General features: G+C 38.6%; 1 protein-coding gene across 2 annotated transcripts in view; it reads left to right on the plus strand.

The window, feature by feature from the left end:
• ME1 (malic enzyme 1) overlaps nt 1-25856 on the plus strand; it is a 196846-nt gene that overhangs the window by 22970 nt on the left and 148020 nt on the right. For both annotated transcript variants that reach the window (XM_059941724.1, XM_059941726.1), the window contains exons 2-3: nt 16189-16322; nt 20486-20635. In XM_059941724.1, coding sequence (XP_059797707.1) covers nt 16189-16322; nt 20486-20635 — 284 coding nt within the window. The remainder of the gene's footprint in view (nt 1-16188; nt 16323-20485; nt 20636-25856) is intronic.

Genomic DNA, 25856 nt, shown 5'->3' on the forward strand with positions numbered 1-25856 from the left:
CTTCTACTAACTTTGAGTTTTGTTTGTTCTTGTTTCTCAAGTTCCTTTAGGTGTAAGGTTAGATTGTTAATTTGATATGTTGTTGTTTCTTGAGGTAGGATTGTATTGCTATAAACTTCCCTCTTAGAACTGCTTTTGCTGCATCCCATAGGTTTTGGATCATTGTGTTTTCATTGTCATTTGTTTCTAGGTATTTTTTGATTTTCTCTTTGATTTCCTCAGTGATCTCTTGGTTATTTAGTGACGTATTGTTTAGCCTCCATGTGTTTGTGTTTTTTACGTTTCTTTTGCTGTAATTGATTTCTAATCTCATAGCGTTGTGGTCAGAAAAGATGCTTGATATGATTTCAGTTTTCTTAAATTTACTGAGGCTTGATTTATGACCCAAGATGTGATCTATCCTGGAGAATGCTCCGTGTGTACTTGAGAAGAAAGTGTAATCTGCCGTTTTTGGATGGAATGTCCTATAAATATCAATTAAATCTATCTGGTCTATTGTGTCATTTAATGCTTGTGTTTCCTTTTTAATTTTCTGTTTGGATGATCTGTCCATTGGTGTAAGTGAGGTGTTAAAGTCCCCCACTATTATTGTATTACTGTCGATTTCCTCTTTTATAGCTGTTAGCAGTTGCCTTATGTATTGAGGTGCTCCTGTGTTGGGTGCATATATATTTATAATTGTTATATCTTCTTGGATTGATCCCTTGATCATTATGTAGTGTCCTTCCTTGTCTCTTGTAACATTCTTTATTTTAAAGTCTATTTTATGTGATATGAGTATTGCTACTCCAGCTTTCTTCAGATTTCCATTTTCATGGAATATCCTTTTCCATCCCCTCACTTTCAGTCTGCATGTGTACCTAGGTCTGAAGTGGGTCTCTTGTAGACAGCATATATATGTCTCTTGTTTTTGTATCCATTCAGCAAGACTGTGTCTTTTGGTTGGAGTATTTAATCCATTCACATTTAAGGTAATTATCAATATGTATGTTCCTATTACCATTTTCTTAATTGTTTTGGGTTTGTTTTTGTAGGTTCTTTTCTTCTCTTGTGTTTCCCACTTAGAGAAGTTCCTTTAGCATTTGTTGTAGAGCTGGTTTGGTGTTGCTGAATTCTTTTAGCTTTTGCTTGTCTGTAGAGCTTTTGATTTCTCCATCGAATCTGAATGAGATCCTTGCCGGGTAGAGTAATCTTGGTTGTAGGTTCTTCCCTTTCATCACGTTAAATATTTCATGCCCCTCCCTTCTGGCTTGTAGAGTTTCTGGTGAGAAATCAGCTGTTAACCTTATGGGAGTTCCCTTGTATGTTATTTGTCGTTTTTCCCTTGCTGCTTTCAATAATTTTTCTTTGCCTTTAATTTTTGCCAGTTTGATTACTATGTGTCTCGGCGTGTTTCTGCTTGGATTTATCCTGTATGGGACTGTCTGCACTTCCTTGATTTGGGTGTCTGTGTCCTTTCCCATTTTAGGGAAGTTTTTGACTATAATCTCTTCAGATATTTTCTCGGGTCCTTTCTCTTTCTCTTCTCCTTCTGGGACCACTATGATGTGAATTTTGTTGCATTTAATGTTGTCCCAGTGGTCTCTTAGGCTGTCTTCATTTCTTTTCATTCTTTATTCTGTTCCGCAGCAGTGAATTCCACCATTCTGTCTTTCAGGTCACTTATCTGGTCTTCTACCTCAGTTATTCTGCTATTGATTCCGTCTAGTGTAGTTTTCATTTCAGTTACTGTATTGTTCATCTCTGTTTGTTTGTTCTTTAATTCTTCTAGGTCTTTGTTAAGTACTTCTTGCATATTTTCGATCTTTGCCTCCATTCTTTTTCCGAGGTCCTGGATCATCTTCACTATCATTATTCTGAATTCTTTTTCTGGAAAGTTGCCTATCCCCACTTCATTTAGTTGTTTTTCTGGGGTTTTATCTTGTTCCTTCATCTGGCACATAGCCCTTTGCCTTTTCATCTTGTCTATCTTTCTGTGAATGTGGTTTTTGTTCCACAGGCTGCAGGATTGTAGTTCTTCTTGCTTCTGCTGTCTGCCCTCTGGTGGGTGAAGGTATCTAAGAGGCTTGTGCAAGTTTCATGATGGGAGGGACTGGTGCTGGGTAGAGCTGACTGTTGCTCTGGTGGGCAGAGCTCAGTAAAAGTTTAATCCGCTTGTCTGCTGTTGGGTGTGGCTGGGTTCCTTCCCTGTTGGTTGTTTGGCATGAGGAGACCTAACACTGGATCGTACCCAGGCTCTTTGGTGGGGCTAATGGCTGACTCTGGGAAGGTTCATGCCAAGGAGTACTTCCCAGAACTTCTGCTGCCAGTGTCCTTGTCCTCACAGTGAGACACAGCCACCCCCTGCCTCTGCAGGAGACCCTCCAACACTAGCAGGTAGGTCTGGTTCAGTCTCCTATGCGGTCACTGCTCCTTCCCCTGAGTCTCAGTGCGTACACTATTTGTGTGTGCCTTCCAAGAATGGAGTCTCTGTTTCCCTCAGTCCTGTTGAAGTCCTACAATCAAATCCTGCTAGCCTTCAAAGTCTGATTCTCTAGGGATTCCTCCTCCCCTTGCCGGACCTCCACGTTGGGAAGCCTGACGTGGGGCTCAGAACCTTCACTCCAGTGGTTGGACTTCTGTGGTATAAGTGTTCTCCAGTTTGTGAGTCACTCACCCAGCAGTTATGGGATTTGATTTTACTGTGCTTGCGTCCCTCCTACCATCTCACTGTGGCTTCTCTTTTGTCTTTGGATGTGGGGTATCTTTTTTGGTGAGTTCCAGTGTCTTCCTGTTGATGATTGTTCAGCAGTTAGTTGTGATTCCGGTGCTCTTGCAAGAGGGAATAAGCGCACATTCTTCTACTCTGCCCTCTTGAACGAATTCTAGGTTGACAGTTGTTTTCCTTCAACGCTTTAATAATGCCATTTCTCTTCCTCTTGGCCTCCCTTATTTCTGATGAGAAATCTGCCATCATTTGAAATGTCATATGTATGTGATGTCATTTTTCTTTGGCTCATTTAAAGATGTTTTCTTTTAGTTTTCAGCAACTTGAATATAATTTTTCTGGGTTTGGATTTCTTTATCTTCTTGGGATTTGCTGAGCTTCTTGAGTTTGTCAGTTTATGTCTTGTGCTAAAATTTATAAGTTTTTAGCCATTATTTCTCCAAATATTTTTTCTTTTTCCTCTTCTTTTGGATTCTGTTGAAATAAATATTAGGCCTTTTGGTATTGTCCCACAGGTCCCTGAGGCTCTGGCTGTTTTTTCAGTCTTTTTTTTCTTTTTCCTTTTCAGATTGTTAATTTCTAATTATCTATCTTTAAGTTAATTGACTCTCTGCTTTATACCTCGTTTCTGTTCTTGAGCCCATCCAATGAATATTTTATTTCACTTATTGTATTTTTCAGTTCTAAAATTTCCATTTGGTTTTTTATAGCTTTTCTTTCTTGGCCAGGACTTTTTATCTTTCCATTTGTTTCAAAATGTTTGGCCCTTATGGTTTGCGGCATAGTTGCAATAGCATTGTAAGTCTTCATGTGATAATTCCATTGTATGTGTCATCTCAGGACTGGCGTTTGTTGATTTTTTTTCCTTTGAGAATTAACACTTTCCTGTTTCTTTAGTTGCTGAGTAATTTTTGCATGTATTCTGGATATTTGCATATTAGGAGGGTCTAGGTTTTGGTTAAATCCTCAAGGGAATGCTGTTCTTTTTAGTTTTTTGCAGCCACTCAACCTGGTTAGGTCAGTTTGAAAGTTGGACTCACCTTCTATGGGTTGTGGTTCCAGTATCAATTATGTTTTCAAAGCCTACTTTGTAGTTCTGCTTGGATCTGTTCATCATGTGTACTGCTTAGTGGCTAGTGTAGGATCTATGCAGTGGTTTACTCTATAGTTTAGTTCTGAGATCCTTTGTTATGTTGTTTAAGATCAGACCTATACATGCATAGCTCAGAGGTGACCTCAGGAGTTTATATACAACTTTATGAGATTACTTTCTTGAGTTCCCTTTTCTCTGTGATCTTTGTGCTACTTTCTCTGTGATACTTTCTGTCTTCTTGAGGTCCCCCCTTTCCAGCCCAGTAGCCAGAAAACTGGGCCTTTAGTTTCCCCGCTGTGCTATGTGTTTCCTCTAGGTGCGTTTGTATCTGGGGCCAAGTTTTACTGGAAGACAGAGAAAAATGCAACAGACATTTGACCGATGATCTTGGGACCATTGCTCCTTTGGTTAAAAAGAATGATTTTCCTCCCTCAGAATTTTAGATATCTGCAGTGGCTCCTGTCACCCACTATGGGATTGCCTGGGGGTTGGGACTGGAGAGAATGGAAAATAATAGCGAATTTCCCTCCTCTCTGACCTTTAAAAGAGTCAGAAAAAAAAAAAACCTTTTCTGATTCTTGGACCAGAAAGAGAAATCTTCTCTTGGCACTCTTTTTGCCTGCACTCAGTTGCACTCCCAGCTTTTGTGCTGCTTTTTGAGTCAAGGCCAGTTGATTACAGAGGGATATGAAAAAAAAAAAGCCAGGTCATACTGGAGGGCAAACTCCAAGAAATGTCACTGATGCTTTGGTGGTACCTTGGATTCTGGTCTTCTTCCCCAGTTCTTCTCCTACCATTTACTTTTCAGAGTTTTCACATGGCTGCTCAGTGCATTGTATGCAAGGTCTATAGTTGGATTTAGTGGGAGAGACAAGAAAAAGTATGCTTATACCATTTTGCACAGGACCAGATCCCTTAGATTGTTATTTTAAAGGTGTGACTGTGTGAAACTAAGTCTAACTTGATTTTAAGTTTCAGGGGAAAAAAAATCGGGGAATCAGCTCTCAAATGTTTATTCACATTTTTTTTGCCCATTTTACTGGGGACATATTTTCTATAGCCAAATAAATATTAGTAATAAAGGTTATTCTGTGGAAAATGGTTCATTTCTATGTAGAGTTCTGTGGAAATATTTCTGTATTCTAAGAATTTAGAAAGATGATTTTTTTTTTTTAACATCTATATAGTACTTCACTTCTGTTCCTCTTCATGTTATGATGAAAAAAATACTACAGAAATTACAAGATTCAGAGTTCCTTGGTGGAGGTGGGTTGGAGGGTGGTTATGCTGGTTTGTATTATAGCTTCATCTTTGAACATAGTTGCTCATAGGCCCTGGGATATAGTTAAGAATTCTGCAAAAAAAAGTTTATTGAAGGGATAAATGAGGGATCATTCTTGAAGTCATTCTTATAGCTCTGTTCTACCTTTCAGATGTGGCCATAACCTCTCCACAGGTCACATGCCACTTGGGGGATGTTTATGCTGTTGGGTGTGTGTTGGAGAATCTCTTCCCTTTAGTGAGTATAAGGATGACCAGTGTATCGTTTAGAATTGGACTTTACTACATATAACAAACAAAAACCAACAAAACAGCAGTGCCTCACTTAAGACCTAGCTTATTTCTCTTTCACACAGGAAGGAACTTAGAGGTAGACAGTCTGGGGCTGTTTGGTGGGTCCACAGCGTTGCCAGGGATGTTGCTGCTCTACCGTCTTCAAGAGCACTTCTTGGTCCTAACCAACTATAGGTTTATAGACATCATATACTCTTTCCAAGCTGGCTGCTGGAAGGAATGAGAGGAACACAAGAAGGCCTCCTTTCCAGTGGAGTCAGCTTTCTTTAAGGAGCCTTTCCCACAATGCACACAACACTTCTGCTTCCATATCATTGCTCAGGACTTTGTCACATGACCGCATCTCACTCCAGGGGAGTCTGGAATGGTAGTCTTTCACCTGATACATGACCACCCTACATAATATTAGGATTTTCTTGCTGAGGAGGAAAGGGAGAACAGATGTTACAGTAGGCAACTGGCCGTGTCTGCCCAAGCCAGAGCTGCCGGAAACATAAGGATAGCGATTTAACCAATGTAAATAAGAAATACGATCATCATATTCTTGGAAAATGAGATAAATGGTTCTTAATATGTTTTAATATCCTTACAGGTTCACTGTATAAAAATAAATACACAAAAATATGACAAGTCTGTTTCCCTCCTATTTCTCTGCCCCGGCTAGCTGTTTTCCCTTCCTGGAGGCAATTGCTGCTTCAGGTGACCAGGGTTTCCATTATAGACTAGAAATATTCTACAAAGTGTGTTTTAAAATATTGTTTGAAGTTAATTTTCATATGTTAAGTTGTCAGTGATGTAGGGTATGAATCCCTTAGTGTGGTGGAGAGGAGGTGGTGGTATACAGAGAACGGGTGCAGTTGGGAGGATGTGTGTGAATCAGACGGAGATGCGGAAAACAGGGAGTCGTGGTCCCCGGCTGAGTCCTTTGGTAGCTGCCTGGTACTCTGAAACCGGCTCTGAAGCACGGCTTTTTCTTTCTTCACTGAGCCACCTTGAGTATCAGGATTCCTCAGTGTAGGAGTCACAGATACTGTGTGGTGAGTGCTGCCAGCTCCCTGGTAGCATTTTCATGAAATGGCATAACTCACCAGGAAAACAACAACGACAACTAGATTTAAGGTTTAAAACTTTACCTAGTCAACAGAGCTTGCCTCTTTCATCATTCTTCCCACAGCTGTTGTTTCCTTCGCTCTGCTCTCTCCAAGAAGCCACGCTTTTCTGCATCGGGGTTTGTGCCTCTGTTTCCGGCATTACCACCTCCAGCGTTTCAGCTGGTCAACCCCTCCTCTTCTACTTGTCCTTAGGTCTCAGTTGAACCTCACTGCTCAGTGAGCTCTTCCTTTTTAACCCTCTAGATGAACTTAGATCTTAAGTTTTGCCTTTTCTTTCCCCCGTACTTATCACATTGTTATTTTAGAGTTATTTGTGTAGCTATTCCTATAATATCCTGTTAAGCTCTCTGGACTGCAAACTTCATGAAGCTTTGAACCACATTTAGCATGTCAGTGTTCCATTGGTTTAGTGCCTATAAGCATTGTGAGCATTCACTCAACAAATACTTGTTGAAAAATATTTGGTGAGCATGGTGATTGATTTTGTATCAACTTGACCGGGCCACTGGGTGCCCAGATGTTTGGTCAGATATTATTTGGGGTGTGTCTAGGAGGGTGTCTCTGGATGAGATTAATATTTGAATTGGTAGACTGAGTGAGGCACACTTCCCTCCCTCATGTGGGTGGGCCTCATTCAATCAGTTGAAGGCCTGGATAGAACAAAAGGGCTGACCCTCCTGTGAGTAAGAGGGAACCCCTCTTGCTGGACTGCCTACAGGCTGGGACATCAGTTTTTTCCTACCTTTGGACCTGAACTGAATCTTTGGCTCTTCCTGGGTATTGAACCTACTGGCCTTCACACTAGAACCATACTATTGGCACTCCTGGTTTCTCCAGTCGTTGAACTTGGACTAGACCTACACCATTGGCTCTCGGAGTCTCCAGCCTGCCGACTTCAGATCTGGAGACTTGTCAGCTTGCATAATTGCAATGCCTTATAGTAAATTTCTCCATATGTATGATGTATATTCATACACCCTACTGGCTCTGTTTCTCTGGAGAACCCTGACTAATACAGTGAGCTTCATAGTCTTCCATAAAATAACTCTGAGAGGAGACAAAATGTTTCTGAAAATCTCAACTGTGGATCTGAAGTAAGAAAGCCATCTTGTGGTATTTCTGGGAATATCATGTGAAGTATATATCCCTTAGGACACTGCAGCATAATTCTCTGCAATAGTTCTTAACATATTTTTTGCCAAAGTCCCCTTTGGAAATTTGGTGAAGTCTGTGACTCCTGAAATCACTGGTTTAAATAAATAGTGTTTTAAATAGATAGTGTTACAAAAGAAACCGATTATATTGAAATATAGATATCAGAATATTGAAAAAATAAAGGTGGGATATTATAAGATATATTCCTCTTTATCAAAGACTTAAATAGCAAGACAATATATTTAAATATGGGCAATTTAAAATAAATTTTTATTTTGTAAAGAGGTCAGTATGAAGGTCGTCGATATGACTAGACTGTATGCCTGTTCATGTTGTAAAACAACCATATTTTGGGTCTAAAACTACTGTAATTTCAAAGTAATGATAAACATAAATGATATTTCAAGATATATGGCACAGATGTAATGTGATATGAAAATATTTGTTATTTCTATTTATGACATAATCACAGGAACTACTACTATTTCTCTTGTCTTCTTCCTTCTTTTATAATGGAAGGAAACACTAAATTTCATACAGTTAGTGAGAAAAGATGTCCACATTTAAAGATTCCTGAATTATACCCACTGATTCCTTGAGGGTCTGTGATTATTAGGTCCTTGGACCTTAGGTTCAGAACCTTTGGTAGGGATCTAAATTGGATCTTCACAAAAAGTACTGACAGGGTCTCTAAAAACTGATTCTTAAATTCAGGAGTTTTCTGACAATACCAAGAATGTGAAGAATAAAAGTCAGTATTTACTTAGCTCTTGTATATTCATGGTTTTGTTTTAAAAGTTATTATTAGTAACTCAAGCATTTTTATCAATATAATACTTTATAATTCACATAGGATGCAAAAATATCTGGTCTCATTTTATCCTCTCAACAACCAAACGAGACACACATAACATGCACATATACTGTGTGTTCCATATGTTTGATTACTCCTATTTAGTAGATGCAAAAGTTGAGGCGAGTCTGCATTTAACCCCAAGCACTTTAAGTACCTGCTCAAAATCATAGTGTTAAATAATATCTACTTGTGAATCAAACTTGGGTCTAAATCCAGATAGTATGCTCTTTAGACTTATATTGCCACGAATTCATATTTGCTAGTGAATTATGTGTGTAAATTTAAAGTGTATGGATTAATGGAACCTATAATATATTCAAAATGTACTAGACAGCTGCCTACAACAAAGAATTATCTAGCCCAAAATGTCAGTAGTGCTGAGGTTGAGAAACCCTTGTTTAGATGAAGGTACTTAAAAAAAAATCCTCACAAGCTCTAACACTTAGGCTGACAGGTAGAAATGTCTTTTTGTCATACCAAGTTGATCTTGAATGCCTGGTTCAAAGTCATTTTAAAAAGCTGTTACAAGTGGATTAATTTAATTAAATAATCTAATGTATGTGTGGAAAGCGCAGTTGTTATTTGAGAGATTTCAAATCATGAGCACTCTGTATTAGTGCACATATTAAAAAATTTTAGTTTGAATTTGAATTGGGTGTGTTGGTTATTCAAAATAGAGCTACAGAGAACTGAACTACATGAAACTGAAACGTTGTTTCAGATCCATATATTTATTTATCCATTTGTTTATTTAAAATTGATTGAGGCACTGCTCCATCCTGATGTTGGATTAGATGCTGTCACACAGATATGACTAGCATAGTGCCTGCCCCTCAGAAGCACCTAGATCTCTGGGTGAAATAGTAGTTAAACAGAAATAATGAAATATGGGAAGTTCCATGATAGAAGTACGTGGTGCTGTAGGAGAACATTGGAGGACACCTCCCTAACCCAGAGAGAAGGAGGAAGGCCACCATTCAGGAATCCGCAAGGGTCATTTACAAATTCATGTGTAATTTAATTGGTAACTCAGTGTATTGAATTGCTGTCTACTTTGAGGCTGTAGATTCTTCTACTACCTCAAAGAGGGAGGAAATCAAATGAAGGCACAATAGACAGTTATCTTATGGTCTTGATCTTTCTGGTTCACTGTCTTGAGTATTCGCTTTACATATATTATCATAGGCATATTTAGAGGGTTTTGTCTGAGTCACATGTATAATATATTTGTTAGAATAGCGTAAATGTCCATGTGATTACTAGAGACTCTTCTGGCGATGGGTATTACCCATTTGGTTTGGATTATTCATATACATTTCAATCCGTGATCTTAAACTTGTTTTTATTGTTTGTGTACATTGGTAGTTTCAATAGTTTATTAAGAATTACCAGTCTGCTTACTTAACAGGGGCTTTTCTCTACTGTGAAATTTGCCTTAAAACTTCTTTGAGAACAATAGAACTCCATCCTGCTGAAAGGATTTTGAAACCTTATTAATGATTTTAAGAGTTATGTTTGGAAAATGTAGTGTTGACATTGATGGTTAACAATTTCTCAGCCTTATAAGGAATCTGTAAAGTTCTGACTTTTAAGTAAGAAATACTTAAACTAATTAAACATCTCATCTGATATTTTAAAAATCCTTTTGCTCTCTTAGGTAGAGGTGTTCTTTCTTTTTTAAAATTGGGCAAACATCACTTAAACTACAATGTAGTTATACTTGCTTATATCCTGTAATACCTAGATGAAATAAGTTTGGGTTGTTGTACAATTATGATATTTTCTTATAAGTTTTAGGGTATCTAGGGCCAAGTGTATTTTAGATATATTTTTATAATCATTACTTATATCAGTTTAAATTACTTTATATCAGATATCTGTAAGAATTGCTATGTAATAAAGCCAAATATTTTTTCTTAAAGATGTTAATATATTATTGATTTTAAATAATTGATTTTTCTGTCTTTTAAAAGAGACTATTACCAGAGAACTTGATTGCACAGCTGAATGCATTCAAAATAATCATATGATTATTTTTCTGATGTAAACTTAACCTTGGAAATGTATATTCCATCTGGCTGATGGTTTTTTGAAGAAATGAGATTGTATACCGCCAGGAAAAGTTTAAAAGTTATTATCTATGTTGTCAATTAGAATTTTTAAAAAATCAATTTCAAAGAACAATTTTTGGCAATCTGGAAGACTTGAGGGAAGGAACCATTCAGTAGAATGTGTCCAGGGCAAATGTCCAATATCTCTTCTCATTCTATAGATATGAAATATGCACATAAACTATGTTAATACATTTGAAATTATTATATTTAAAACTAAAGCTCAATTTGATCTCTTTATTTCAGAACAATAAATAATAAAAATGTAAAGGTCTCTCCTTTCATACTTTTACATATAAATAATTTCTCCCCAAAATTACTGTCAACAAAATTCTAAAACATTTTTTCATAAGACCTTTTAGGACAGATATGCCATATTATCTGTAATGTCACATTTATCAAATCTGTATGTAGTTCAGTCAAAATCATAAATTATGAAAAAAATTTGGTAAAGAAATCGAAGACAAATTACCTTTTAAAAAAGGTATTTTAAAATTTGGAATGTGAAATACATCCATAATTTCCTAAGCAAACTTTTAGTCATTTTAATTATATTCTTTTCAAATAAGGAGCAAATTACCTGCTGAATTGATTTTTTTATAGAACCTAATAAAATTTAGCACAGTGAAATTCACTCTTTCTGGTGTATACTTCTCTTAGTTTCGACAAGTGTACAATGTTGTGTAACCAGTGCCACAATCAAGAAAAGTTCCACCACCTCGAAAATATTCTCTCGTGCTGCCCCTTTGTAGTCAACTCTTCTCTCCACTCCCCGACCCGAGAACTGATCTTTTTCATCCTTATAATTTTGCTGCTTCCAGAATGTCAAATAAATGAAACCATGCAGTATGTAACCTTTTTTTTAAAATTTTATAGCTACTTTTATTTTTATTTATTTATTTATTTTTGGCTGTGCTGGGTCTTCGGTTCGCGCGAGGGCTTTCTCCAGTCGCGGCAAGTGGGGGCCACTCTTCATCGCGGTGCGGGGACCGCTCTTCATCGAGGTGCGCGGGCCTTTCACTATCGCGGCCCCTCCCGTTGCGGGGCACAGGCTCCAGACGCGCAGGCTCAGTAGTCGTGGCTCACGGGCCCAGCTGCTCCGCGGCACGTGGGATCCTCCCAGACCAGGGCTCGAACCCGTGTCCCCTGCATTAGCAGGCAGATTCTCAACCACTGCGCCACCAGGGAAGCCCAGTATGTAACCTTTTGAGTCTGGCTTCTTTCATTAGCGTAATGCATTTGCAGTTCATCTATGTTTCTTGTTTCAGTAGTTTTTCTTTTTTACTATTGAGTAATATTCTTGTGTACCAATGTAGCTTAGTTGTCTCAGGTTTTTTGCAATTATTACTTTCCACTGTCTTTTCTACTTCTTTAAACCTTCTTTCTTCACTTTTCTGCTTTGTCTTCTCCGAAACATATAATAGCAACTGTATAGTTATAGCAAATCAGTAATTGATTAATGATTTATTAATGGTTAATGTGTTAATCCAACACATTTTTTGTTGATCACCTACAAAGTGACGGGTATTATTCTGGACACTAGGGATTCACTGGTTGAATAAAACATACAAAAATCTCTGCCCTAATATGATTATGGCTTCAAACATTAAAATTAATGAATTCTATTATCATAATGCATTACCATACGTGTAGAGATTATCTTAAAGATTTCTGTGATTTACTTAATGTTTTCCTTTTTGCCATTCAGCTTGATTATTTTTAGTCATTATACAGGGAAAAAAGAAAAACTACTGAAGTTCATTGGAAACATTAAAGACTGTTAGTGTGGAATATAGATCCTATTTGTTCTGTTTTTATGGCAGTAGTTTCTAATAAATTACTCAGGACAAAGTTTCTTTCTCAGTTATGTTTGCTCTGTGCAAACATGGTTTCTAATATAAGTCTCCTGTTATGCCAGGAATTTTGTTTTCATTTTTGCTTGAGAGTCTCAGTTTTCTCAAGAAGATATACGTAGATTAATTAGTAGAGTCTAGAAGAATAGTTGTCCTGTTTGTTGCCCTCAGCAGTGAAACAACATACCATTCTGCTGTCTAGGGATCTAGTCCAAAAGGTTTTTTTAAGGAGGAAGGAAAGTAAAAGAAAGAAAAAGAGAAAAACAGGGTTGAACCTAGAGTGTATGAGAATACTTTTAGGTAATTAGAATTATATGTGATCTGGAAACCTAATATATGTATAGCCAAGCTTTTCAGCTACATAAAAGACTTAGTAGACGTCATTTGAAAGTTAGAACCTGCATGTGTACTTTGGATACACTGTCCTTTGTTGGATAGGCCCTGCAGGAGAAGAACCCTAAGATAAAAATTCTTTGAAACAGGTATATGTTACCTCAACTTTTTTTTTTTTTTTTTAAGATTTTAATTTTTTTTAATTTTTATTTTTTTTTAATATTTCTGGCTGTGTTGGGTCTTCATTTCTGTGCGAGGGCTTTCTCCAGTTGCGGCAAGTGGGGGCCACTCTTCATCGCGGTGCGCGGGCCTCTCACTATCGGGGCCTCTCTTGTTGCGGAGCACAGGCTCCAGAAGCGCAGGCTCAGTAATTGTGGCTCACGGGCCTAGTTGCTCCGCGGCATGTGGGATCCTCCCAGACCAGGGCTCGAACCCGTGTCTCCTGCATTGGCAGGCGGATTCTTAACCACTGTGCCACAAGGGAAGCCCACCTCAACTTTTTAATAAGGAGAATGTATTAAGCTAGCCTGTCACTGTCAAGTTTTAGACATAACTGACCTGTTTATAAATTTCTGCAAAATATATCTCTATTAATATGTCTCTGTTAGTATGAAAAAATGCAATAGAGAGCCGGGATTATTACATTGTTCAAAATTCAACTTATTGTTTCTCTGAATGCTTTTTGGGAAGCTGCTGGTTGGTAGGAATCACACTGATGTGTCATTCTTAAAACTGCCGTATATATTTAAAATTTTTCAGGGCTTTTAAGATTTAAGTTTACATATTCATTGATTTTTTAAAAATTCACAAAGAGTAGTAATAGGATATGAATCCAGTCATAGGACTTTAACTCTTTAACTTGGCCCAGTTCTTCAGATTTCTAAGCCCTAGTGGTTTGTTTGTTTTTGTTTAAGAGTTGAATTGGTACTTTAGTGCATGTTGGAAAATTTGGCTAACAGCCTATGGGAGTTTGTAGTTACTAAACATCAAAGAATATAGCAAGAGATATCCAGGTGGTGTTATCATTTATGTGGCATAAGGTATGGTAAACCTGTTAGACTGAGGAATTGTTTCAGACCAAACATTGGAAAATTCATGTAAAAAGACTGGCTAATGACACCAGTAAATGAGTTAATGCCATTATAAAGTGAAAGAACGAGCATATGTTAGTACTTCCGATAATGAGCCTTATTCTCAGAATATCGATATTTTGATTATTATTTTTACAGGCAGATTTTCAAGGGCATAACATTCAAAAGTTTGCTGCTTCTTCACATATATTCATATGTTTTTGAGACTTTAACTTCAGCCTAGCTTTTTTCCCATTTTTAATTTCCAAGTTTTCATTTCAAGCTAGAGAAAAGTCTATTGTCTTCTTTTTGAAATACATTATTTCTAGGAAGCAGACATTTTACATTATATCTTTATATTTTAAAGTATTTTACTTTATGTCCTTATAAAAAGTTTTACTTTATATCTTTATAACAAGTTGTATCTTTAGCAGGTAAAGTATGCCTTCCATTTTGTAGATTCCTTTTTCACAAAAACATCCCTTTCTGGTTACTTTAAATTTTAAATGTAATTTTACCAGGCTTAATAGGCGAATCAGTTTCCTGAGCAGCAGTTTTAATGTTTTTAAAATTTTAATGTAAGCCTCTAAAATATTTAAAACTTTCTATTTTGTTTATCTTGCACATTACTGAGGTCTAATTATGTCAGTTACTGTTCTGAGCACTAGGGGTAAAGCAGTGAAAAAAAAAACAGACAAAATTCCCTGACCTCATGGAATTTGCATTCTGGTGGGGACACAAACCACAAATGAAAAAGAAAATGGCGTGGAAGGGTTCTAGCAACACCGCAGTGTCTCCTGGTGCGGACGGGGACTCCAGGGAGAGGATAGAGAGACTGCGCTGGTCCGCTGTGCTCCAGGCATCTGGGAGGGGGTGATGGCACCAGGCACGGCTGGGCACCCTGGATTATCCTCTCGGAGGGGGACCATCCTGCTGCTGTCCACGTGTATTAGAACTCCGGAGGATCCCCCGCTGGGCATGTAATGGGGCTTTTGTAGTGAAGGAATGGCTGCTGGTGGAGCAAAACATCTTGGAAACGGGCCCCAGCCGTGCCCATAGCAGTGGAGCAAACCCGCCCATCATCACGTTGGGGCCAGACCCAAAGCAGTTAGTCTAATCGAAGAAGCCTCTTGGGCTTCAGTATCTCCAGGGAGATCCTAATCTTCCAGATGAATGACTACTGGGTTTATCTGCTATTACTTCCCCTCGTATTATATCCTGGCCAGTCTCCTAGGTCCATTCTGGGTTTTTGTAGGCACTCATCAGTTCTATTTTGTTTGCTTGTTTTTGAGCCTCATAGTTTGTAATGCTGTTGTTTTGTACAGTCAGTGTTCATGTAAACAGATGATGTAGGTATAATAATAAGGCTCGAATGGGCTTGCTGGGTGAGTCTGGAAAGGCTTTAGAGAGGAGGGAGCGTTTGAGGTATGGCTTGAAAGGAGAGGAGCAGGGAAGGAAGACATTCTTGACTGTGGTATAGTGCAAGAAGAAAGGGGTGCGGCATGTCCAGGCAATGGTGAGAAGTTTTGTGTAACTAGGAGTGTATAATTAGTGGGAGATAGCTTGGGAGAGGAGTGTTGGAAAAGGTACCTCGGAATCCTAGATAAGGCGTCTCCTGACCTATTTTATACATAGAAACACAGCAGGGGACTTCCCTGGTGGTCCAGGGGTTAAGAATCGGTCTTGCGATGCAGGGGACACTGGTTTGACCCTTGGTCGGGGAACTAAGATCACACGTGTCGCAGGGCAACTAAGCCTGTGCGCCGCAACTACTGAGCCCACACGCTCTGCAGCCTGTGCGCCACATCTAGAGAGGAGCCCGCGAACTGCAACAAAGAGCCCACACGCCACAACGAAAGATTCCGTGTGCCGCAACTAAGATCTGATGCAATCAATCAATCAATCAATCAATCAATAATAAAAAGAAAATGAAACACAGCAGGTCGTAAGTGACCTACTCATGTTCATCATTTAAAAACCTTTTGTAACAACTACTATTCATTTTTAAATTTAATGATACTAATACTGATAATTAGATCTTATTTCATTTGCGTGGCTTCAGATAATTTCCTCCTATCCATTGCCTGATTTTATCCTAACATTATCTAGGTGACACAGATCTGAAAATATTATCCTAATATTTAAAGGTGAGGAAAGTGAGGTGTGGAGAGATTACATGGTTTGCTCAGTCGCATGGCCACGCTTGGAGGGATGCCAGTTCTTCTGATTTTCAATTCCATATACTTGTTGGATTTATTGGTGTGTAGATATGCGTTTTGTCCTTTTCCCCCCTTGAGTTATCGTGTTTTCCTTTTCTCCATAGGACTTGGCTTTTACCCTGGAAGAGAGACAGCAATTGAACATTCATGGATTGTTGCCACCTTGCTTCATCAGCCAGGATATCCAGGTCCTTAGAGTAATTAAGAATTTCGAGCATCTGAACTCTGATTTTGACAGGTAACATGTTCCTGAAGGTGATTTTTATATGTCTCGTAGGCAACTGTCTAGTTTATTTTTTATCAGATGAGAAAGTTTAAATATTTAGTGCTTTGGAAAGAGTAGCCAACTTTGAGGAGGATTTGCCTGTAAATACAATGATGTTTTGTAAAAAATTTACCCTCTGTAGGAACATCTGAACAAATTAAAATTTTCTAAACTATATCCTCAGAAAGACAACTTTTCTCATGTGATAAAGTTGTTGCTATGAAGGTGAATTACCAGGAAATGCCCTTCCAAACTAGGTGAAAGTGGCTTTGAGTCAGACACTAAGTACTTTGTAGGTGAAAGTGCACTTTTTCATCTTCCAAGTGTGGTTCCGACACTTTTGTGAATTTAGGTCACTTACTTTGTTTAGAACCTGGTTTCCATGTTTGTACAAAAAGATAAAGGTAACCGTGGGAATTAGCTAGCCCTAAGTTGAAATTCTGGCTGTATCTCACTAGAGCAAACCACTACACCCACTGCCATGACCATTGCATGTGCCTTGCCCTCTGCTTTTGATGCTGCCTTTTCATATTAAGGTGTTAGACCTACCTACACCTCAGTTTTTCCATTTGTGGGTTGAAGAGAATAATAGTTATTTGAAAATATTATTGCGAAGGTTAGAAGAGAGAGCTAACCCAGTACCTAGTAAGTCTTCGTATTAGGCAGGGTTCTCCAGAGAAATAGAACAGATAGGATGTGTGTGTGTGTGTGTGTGTGTGCGTGTGCGTGTGTGTGTACACATACACATAATGAGAGGGAGGGAGAGGGAGGAAGAGGGAGGGAGAGGGAGGGAGAGGGAGGGAGGGGTTTATTGATTGATTGATTTTGATTTCAAAGAATTGGCTCAAGTGATTATGGAGGCTTGGTCAGTCCTAAATCTCCAGTTGGAGCCCCAGGGAAGAGTTGCAGTTCAAGTCCAAAGGCAGTCTGCTGGCAGAATTCTTTTTTTGCTCTGGCGTTGGAGGGAAGGCCAGTCTTTGTTCTATTAAGGTTTTCAATTGATTGGATGAGGCTCACACACATTATAGAGGGTAATGTGCTTTATTCAAAGTACACCAATTTAAATGTGAATCGCATACAAAAACCGCCTTCACAGAAACATCCAGAATAGTGGACCAAATATCTGGGTGCTGTGTCCTAGCCAAGTTGACACATAAAATTAACCACTCCTTTTCAACTTGGCACCCATGCACATCTCCTTAAACCAAACTGAATATCTGCATAAAGACAATAAAAAGTCCTACCTCTGCCTAACATGATAGAACTATCCCAGGTACAACCAAAAACACACTAACTCTTTCCCCAAAAGAGGATGTAAAGCCCTTGGTGATATTCACCTTTCTCCTTGATGTCTCTTGACTTTAATACTGTGATGTAAAGTTAACTATACAGTTGACCCTTGGGGACTTCCCTGGTGGCGCAGTGGTTAAGAATCCAGCTGCCAATGCAGGGGACACAGGTTCAAACCCTGGTCTGGGAAGATCCCACATGCCTCAGAGCAGCTAAGCCTGTGCACCACAACTACTGAGCCTAAGCTCTAGAGCCCACGAGCCACAACTACTGAGCCCGCATGCCACAACTACTGAAGCCCGAGTGCCTAGAACCCGTGCTCCACAACAAGAGAAGCCACCACAATGAGAAGCCCGCGTACCGCAACGAAGAGTAGCCCCCGCTCGCTGCAGCTGGAGAGAGCCTGCATGCAGCAATGAAAAAAAGACCTAATGCAGCCAAAAATAAATATAAATACATAAATAAATATATTTTTAAAAAAAAGTACAGTTGACTCTTGAACAACATGGGTTTGAACTGTGCAGGTCCACTTATAGGTGGATTTTTTCGATAAATACATCCTACAGGACTACATAATCTGTAGTTGACTGTATCCTTAAATGAGGAACCACAGATATGGAGGGCCAACTATAAGGTTATATGTGGATTTTTGACTATGTGGGGGTCGGCACCCCAATCTCCACATTGTTCAGGGTCAACTGTATTTAAATACTATGATATAAACTCAGTACATCTTAGGTTACATGATAAAAGGATAAGAGAGGGAAAAATTATATTTGTTTACATATATTTGTATATATATATTACAAATATATATGTATTTATATACACATACACGCAAACATATTCATAACAAAATAAGGAAGAATACACATGGTAATTAGAGTCCTCACTTCTGTAACTGGTCACGTGATCAGAGCTGGTATTTATGACTACCTTCTGCCCCTACCCATTTCACGCTTCCTTTGCCTTCAGCCGGTACCTCAGCCAGTCTTGACTCCTTACCTGGTAGAGTGAGCCAAATCTTTAATTCTGGTGGGTCTGGGCCGTTAGTAGTCCTGTCTGAATTGGGTTGTTGTAGTTTCCCATTGACTTTAATCATGGGGACCCCCTAATGGGATCTCTTGTATTCCAGACACCCTCTTCTTTACCTCCATTATGGAGCGGGAGTCTGATTTCCCCTTGAAGTCAGGATTGGTCACCCCAGCCAGCACAGTAACTCCCTTCTTTGCCTGTTACTTCGGAGGCACGTGGTGCCCCAGGTGGCCAGTGGCAGTCTTAACTTCCAGTTCAGTGGAATCATTGTATCCTGGTGGAAACATTCCTTCCTTTGGAATGAACACTTCTAGGCCAGCGGAGCATAACGTCACAAGGACTGGAAGCAGGCATTTTGCTGGCGAGTCACTGGGGGATAATGGTGAGTGGTGCCGCTTCCATTTCCACCCCTGTGATTCTGGGACCTGTGAATGCTGGCTATGGGAGAAATAGAACCATATACTGGATTCTGATTCAGAGCATGTATAACCTCCAGCTTTACAAGGTGTTGCCACCCAGCTGGTGCTGTAACTGAGTCTTCAGAAGGCCGTTCCACCATTCTGTCAAGCCAGCTGCTTCAGGATGGTGGGAACATGATAAGACCAGTGGATTCCAATGAGCAAGGGCCCATTGCCTCACTTCATTTGCTGTGGAGTGAGTTCCTTGATCAGGAGTCATGCTGGGTGGAATTCAGTGGATGAGGCATTTTGTAAGTCCATGGAGGGTAGCTTTGGCAGAAGCATTGTGTGCAGGGAAGGTAAGTCTTCATACAGAGTAAGTGTCTCTTCCAGTAAGAACCAGTGCCGTTCCTTCCGTGATGGAAGCTGTCCAGTGTAATCCACCTGCCACCAGGTAGCTCGCTGATCACGCAATGGGGTGGCGGCGTATCAGGGGCTCAGCATCGGTCCCTGCTGCTGGCGGATGGGACTCTCAGCAGTGTCTGTGGCCAGGTCCGCCTTGGTGCGTGGAAGTCCCTGTTGCTGAGCCCGTGGGTACCCTCCATCCCTGCCATGGCCACTTCTTTTATGAGCCTATAAGTGATGATGGGGCAGCTGAGGAAAGAGGCTGACTCAGTTTATTCAACATGTATATTTGCTTCTTAAATTCCTTCACCATCCCTTTCACGTATTTCTTAAGTCCTTCCTTCAGCCTCTTCCATTTTTACTTTATATTCTTTTCCTGGGCCATTTTATCAGCTGCCTCCTTGGAGCTAATGATTTTCATATTTTTAGCACAGACTGTCCCTCAGAGATTTTTGTTTAATTAATTAATTATTTTTGGGCTGCGTGTGTCTTTGTTGCTGTGCGTGGGCTTTCTCTAGTTGTGGCGAGCGGGGGCTACTCTCCGTTGCGGTGAGCAGGCTTCTCATTGCGGTGGCTTCTCTTGTTGCGGAGCTCGGGCTCTAGGCACGCGGGCTTCAGTGGTTGTGGCACGTGGGCTCAGTAGTTGTGGCTCCCGGGCTCTAGAGCGCAGGCTCATTAGTTGTGGTGCACGGGCTTAGTTGCTCCGCGGCATGTGGGATCTTCCCGGACCAGGGCTCGAACCTGTGTCTCCTGCATTGGCAGGCAGATTCTTAACCCCTGCGCCACCAGGGAAGCCCCTCAGCACTGATTTTAACGTTCTGAATGACACTAGCTCAGGTTTATGGTACTTCATTTTTTGAGATGCTTAGGAATACTTCCAAAGTCTTTTGATAAGATGTTTCCTGTGTGACCTACTGTATACTTTGTTGAGAAATGTTTAGTTAGATTTCTAACAACTATTTTACAACTTTGTTGGAACGTAGATCTAATTATGTCCAATTTCCACAGGTATCTTCTCTTAATGGATCTTCAAGATAGAAATGAAAAGCTCTTTTATAGAGTGCTAACGTCTGACATTGAGAAATTCATGCCTATCGTTTATACGCCCACTGTGGGTCTGGCTTGCCAACAATATAGTTTAGCCTTTCGGAGGCCAAGGTATGTAAACTCTTAAGTACAATTTGTGTCTTTCTTTATTTTTTTGTAAAGTGTTTGCAATAATTAAAAAGAATTATGGAATGGAATTGAAGTTTGCAAAAATCTAAAACAAACTTCATTTAAAAGAACATTTAAAAATATAGTGTTTTATTTCTTTTTTTTTTTTTTTTTTTTATTCTTTTTGTTGCAATGGTAAATGGGAGTGTTTCCATAATTTCTCTTTCAGATTTTTCATCATTAGTGTATAAGAATGCAAGAGATTTCTGTGCATTAATTTTGTATCCTGCAACTTTACCATATTCATTAATTAGCTCTAGCAGTTTTCTGGTGGCAGTTTTAGGATTCTCTATGTATAGTATCATGTCATCCGCAAACAGTGACAGTTTTACTTCTTCTTTTCCAATTTGTATTCCTTTTATTTCTTTTTCTTCTCTGATTGCCGTGGCTAGGACTTCCAAAACTATGTTGAATAATAGTGGTGAGAGTGGACATCCTTGTCTCGTTCCTGATCTTAGAGGAAATGCTTTCAGTTTTTCACCATTGAGAATGATGTTTGCTGTGGGTTTGTCATATATGGCCTTTATTATGTTGAGGTAGGTTCCCTCTATGCCCACTTTCTGGAGAGTTTTTATCAGAAATGGGTGTTGAATTTTGTCAAAAGCTTTTTCTGCATCTATTGAGATGATCATATGGTTTTTATTCTTCAATTTGTTAATATGGTGTATCACATTGATTGATTTGCGTATATTGAAGAATCCTTGCATCCCTGGGATAAATCCCACTTGATCGTGGTGTATGATCCTTTTAATGTGTTGTTGGATTCTGTTTGCTAGTATTTTGTTGAGGATTTTTGCATCTATATTCATCAGTGATATTGGTCTGTAATTTTCTTTTTTTTGTAGTGTCTTTGTCTGGTTTTGGTATCAGGGTGATGGTGGCCTCATAGAATGAGTTTGGGAGTGTTCCTTCCTCTGCAATTTTTTGGAAGAGTTTGAGAAGGATGGGTGTTAGCTCTTCTCTAAATGTTTGATAGAATTCACCTGTGAAGCCATCTGGTCCTGGACTTTTGTTTGTTGGAAGATTTTTAATCACAGTTTCAATTTCATTACTTGTGATTGGTCTGTTCATATTTTCTATTTCTTCCTGGTTCAGTCTTGGAAGGTTATACCTTTCTAAGAATTTGTCCATTTCTTCCAGGTTGTCCATTTTATTGGCATAAAGTTGCTTGTAGTAGTCTCTTAGGATGCTTTGTATTTCTGCAGTGTCTGTTGTAACTTCTCCTTTTTCATTTCTGATTTTATTGATTTGAGTCCTCTCCCTCTTTTTCTTGATGAGTCTGGCTAATGGTTTATCAATTTTGTTTATCTTCTCAAAGAACCAACTTTTAGTTTTATTGATCTTTGCTATTGTTTTCTTTGTTTCTATTTCATTTATTTCTGCTCTGATCTTTATGATTTCTTTCCTTCTGCTAACTTTGGGTTTTGTTTGTTCTTCTTTCTCTAGTTTCTTTAAGTGTAAGGTTAGATTGTTTACTTGAGCTTTTTCTTGTTTCTTTAGGTAGGCTTGTATAGCTATAAACTTCCCTCTTAGAACTGCTTTTGCTGCATCCCATAGGTTTTGGGTCGTCGTGTTTTCATTGTCATTTGTCTCTAGGTATTTTTTGAATTCCTCTTTGATTTCTTCAGTGATCTCTTGGTTATTTAGTAACGTATTGTTTAGCCTCCATGTGTTTGTCCTTTTTACGTTTTTTTCCCTGTAATTCATTTCTAATCTCATAGCGTTGTGGTCAGAAAAGATGCTTGATATGATTTCAATTTTCTTAAATTTACTGAGGCTTGATTTGTGACCCAAGATGTGATCTATCTTGGAGAATGTTCCGTGCGCACTTGAGAAGAACGTGTAATCTGCTGTTTTTGGATGGAATGTCCGATATATATCAATTAAATCTATCTGGTCTATTGTGTCATTTAAAGCTTCTGTTTCCTTATTTATTTTCATTTTGGATGATCTGTCCATTGGTGTAAGTGAGGTGTTAAAGTCCCCCACTATTATTGTGTTACTGTCGATTTCCTCTTTTATAGCTGTTAGCAGTTGCCTTATGTATTGAGGTGCTCCTATGTTGGGTGCATATATATTTATAATTGTTATATCTTCTTCTTGGATTGATCCCTGGATCATTATGTAGTGTCCTTCCTTGTCTCTTGTAACATTCTTTAATTTAAAGTCTATTTTATCTGATATGAGTATAGCTACTCCAGCTTTCTTTTGATTTCCATTTGCATGGAATATCTTTTTCCATCCCATCACTTTCAGTCTGTATGTGTCCCTAGGTCTAAAGTGGGTCTCTTGTAGACAGCATATATATGGGTCTTGTTTTTGTATCCATTCAGCCAGTCTATGTCTTTTGGTTGGGGCATTTAATCCATTCACGTTTAAGGTAATTATCGATATGTATGTTCCTATGACCATTTTCTTAATTGTTTTGGGTTTGTTTTTGTAGGTCCTTTTCTTCTCTTGTGTTTCCCACTTAGAGAAGTTCCTTTAGCATTTGTTGTAGAGCTGGTTTGGTGGTGCTGAATTCTCTTAGCTTTTGCTTGTCTGTAAAGCTTTTGATTTCTCCATCAAATCTAAATGAGATCCTTGCCGGGTAGAGTAATCTTGGTTGTAGGTTCTTCCCTTTCATCACTTTAAGTATATCATGCCACTCCCTTCTGGCTTGCAGAGTTTCTGCTGAGAAATCAGCTGTTAACCTTATGGGAGTTCCCTTGTATGTTATTTGTCGTTTTTCCCTTGCTGCTTTCAATAATTTTTCTTTGTCTTTAATTTTTGCCACTTTGATTACTATGTGTCTCGGCGTGTTTCTCCTTGGGTTTATCCTGTATGGGACTCTCTGCGCTTCCTGGACTTGGGTGGCTATTTCCTTTCCCATGTTAGGGAAGTTTTCGACTATAATCTCTTCAAATATTTTCTCTGGTCCTTTCTCTCTCTCTTCTCCTTCTGGGACCCCTATAATGCGAATGTTGTTGCGTTTAATGTTATCCCAGAGGTCTCTTAGGCTGTCTTCATTTCTTTTCATTCTTTTTTCTTTAGTCTGTTCCGCAGCAGTGAATTCCATCATTCTGTCTTCCAGGTCACTTATCCGTTCTTCTGCCTCAGTTATTCTGCTATTGATTCCTTCTAGTGTAGTTTTCATTTCAGTTATTGTATTGGTCATCTCTGTTTGTTTGTTCTTTAATTCTTCTAGGTCTTTGTTAATCATTTCTTGCATCTTCTCAATCTTTGCCTCCATTCTTATTCCAAGGTCCTGGATCATCTTCACTATCATTATTCTGAATTCTTTTTCTGGAAGGTTGCCTATCTCCACTTCATTTAGTTGTTTTTCTGGGGTTTTTTCTTGTTCCTTCATCTGGTACATAGCCCTCTGCCTTTTCATCTTCTCTATCTTTCTGTAACTGTGGTTTTTGGTCCACAGGCTGCAGGATTATAGTTTTTCTTGCTTCTGTTGTCTGCCCTCTGGTGGTTGAGCTAGTGTTTTATTTCTGATTTAAGATCATGGGAAAGTATTTTTTTATAAACCACTTTATGTTTCCTTTTACAGACAATAAATGAGCCTTTTTTTTTTGGGGGGGGGGAAGTAATTGATCATAATTAAGCTTGGTTCTGAGATGGTAATTACCACTATTATGTTACATTTTACAAGTTAAAACAGATTCCCAATTTTCCTGAAAATAAGGAGTATATTGTTTCCTAAATTCAGAGTTGGCATTCAACTGGCTCTTTTGTTGATTTCCTTTAAATGAAATTGTAATCACCTTTAAAGCCGTATAAAATATATAGTATAGTTTTTCTAAAACCAGAGCTTTATTTGTTATATCACTTTAAATACTTTTGCAGCAAGAAACAATTGAAATAAGTATCAGTGCTTTTAACAGCAGCAACAATAAAAGCTCGAGTTGACTGTATTTGTGCTGCTTGTAGTTCTGAATTTAAAGATTAAAAAAGAAATGTTTATAAGTTTATACCACAAAAAAAAAGCCTATTGAAAATACTGTCATTGAAATGAGTATTTTTGAGGTAAGATCTGAAAGTTAGATTGAATATGTAGATCTCTTGAAGGTATATTGATGTGGTGATAATATTTTGCACACTTGTGCCACATTACTTTTTGTATAAAGAAAAGAGTTAGCCACATTATCCCTTGTATAAAGAGAAGAATTATATGTAGATGGTCTGTTAAATTACACTAATAGCACGTATCTATGTTGCATTTATATAATGGCTTTGTTAACACTGAATAAATTTTTTTCATAGAAAAACAAGAGTTAGAATTTAGCTGGTAATTGTATTATGACAGATAATTCTTTTTTGAGTATATCAGTATTTTTTAATCATACAAATAATACATATTCATTATTGAAAGAATGAGAAAATACATATATACGGAAGGAAGAAATATTTTAAAAATACACAGTGTCATCATAGCAAAAATCCCGATACATACAAATACATACTGTTTTCCTTACAGAAGGGATCATTCCCTACAAACTGTTCTTTACCTTACTGTTTCTCTGAGTTACATCATAAAATATATATGTCTGTCCATGTCTATAAAATATATTTCTACATGAAGAAAGACTCTTAATAAAAGTGTAAGTGTATACATCTTAGCTATTTTAAAATGTAATTTAAGCATATTTATTGAAATTCAAAGTTTTCTATGAGATCCTGAGAAGTGCTGACAACTATAAGACATGTAGAAGAGCTTAGCTCAAAGTATTTGGGTTGAAGTTGACATAGAAATCCCAATAGCAATAGTTATTTTTTTGAGCACTTACTAGGTACTAGATGATTTTCTAAGGGCTTGGGATACGTTGGTATATATATAAATCTAAAAGCAGAAGAGACAGGGAAACAAAAAGTAATTGTCTAGAGTGTTGGGAGGCAATAAGTGTTATGGGGAAAGAAAGAGTTGAGCAGGAAAAGGGGGATGCGGAGTGTCATGTGCTTTGGGGGAGGGGCAGTAGCTGTTTTACATAGAGTGGACATTGTAGGTTTCATTGGAAGATGATATTGGAGGGTGAGAGGGGGAGATACAAGGGGAAACGTGTACCAGGCAGGAGGGATGGTCAGTGCCAAGGCCCTAAGTGGGAAAATGCCTGGAGAGCAGGAGTAGCATAGAGACAGGGTGGAGTGAGAGGGGGCCGAGTAGTAGATGAGGTCA

The sequence above is a fragment of the Balaenoptera ricei genome, chromosome 12 (assembly GCF_028023285.1).
Source record: "Balaenoptera ricei isolate mBalRic1 chromosome 12, mBalRic1.hap2, whole genome shotgun sequence".
Taxonomy (NCBI): Eukaryota; Metazoa; Chordata; class Mammalia; order Artiodactyla; family Balaenopteridae; genus Balaenoptera; species Balaenoptera ricei.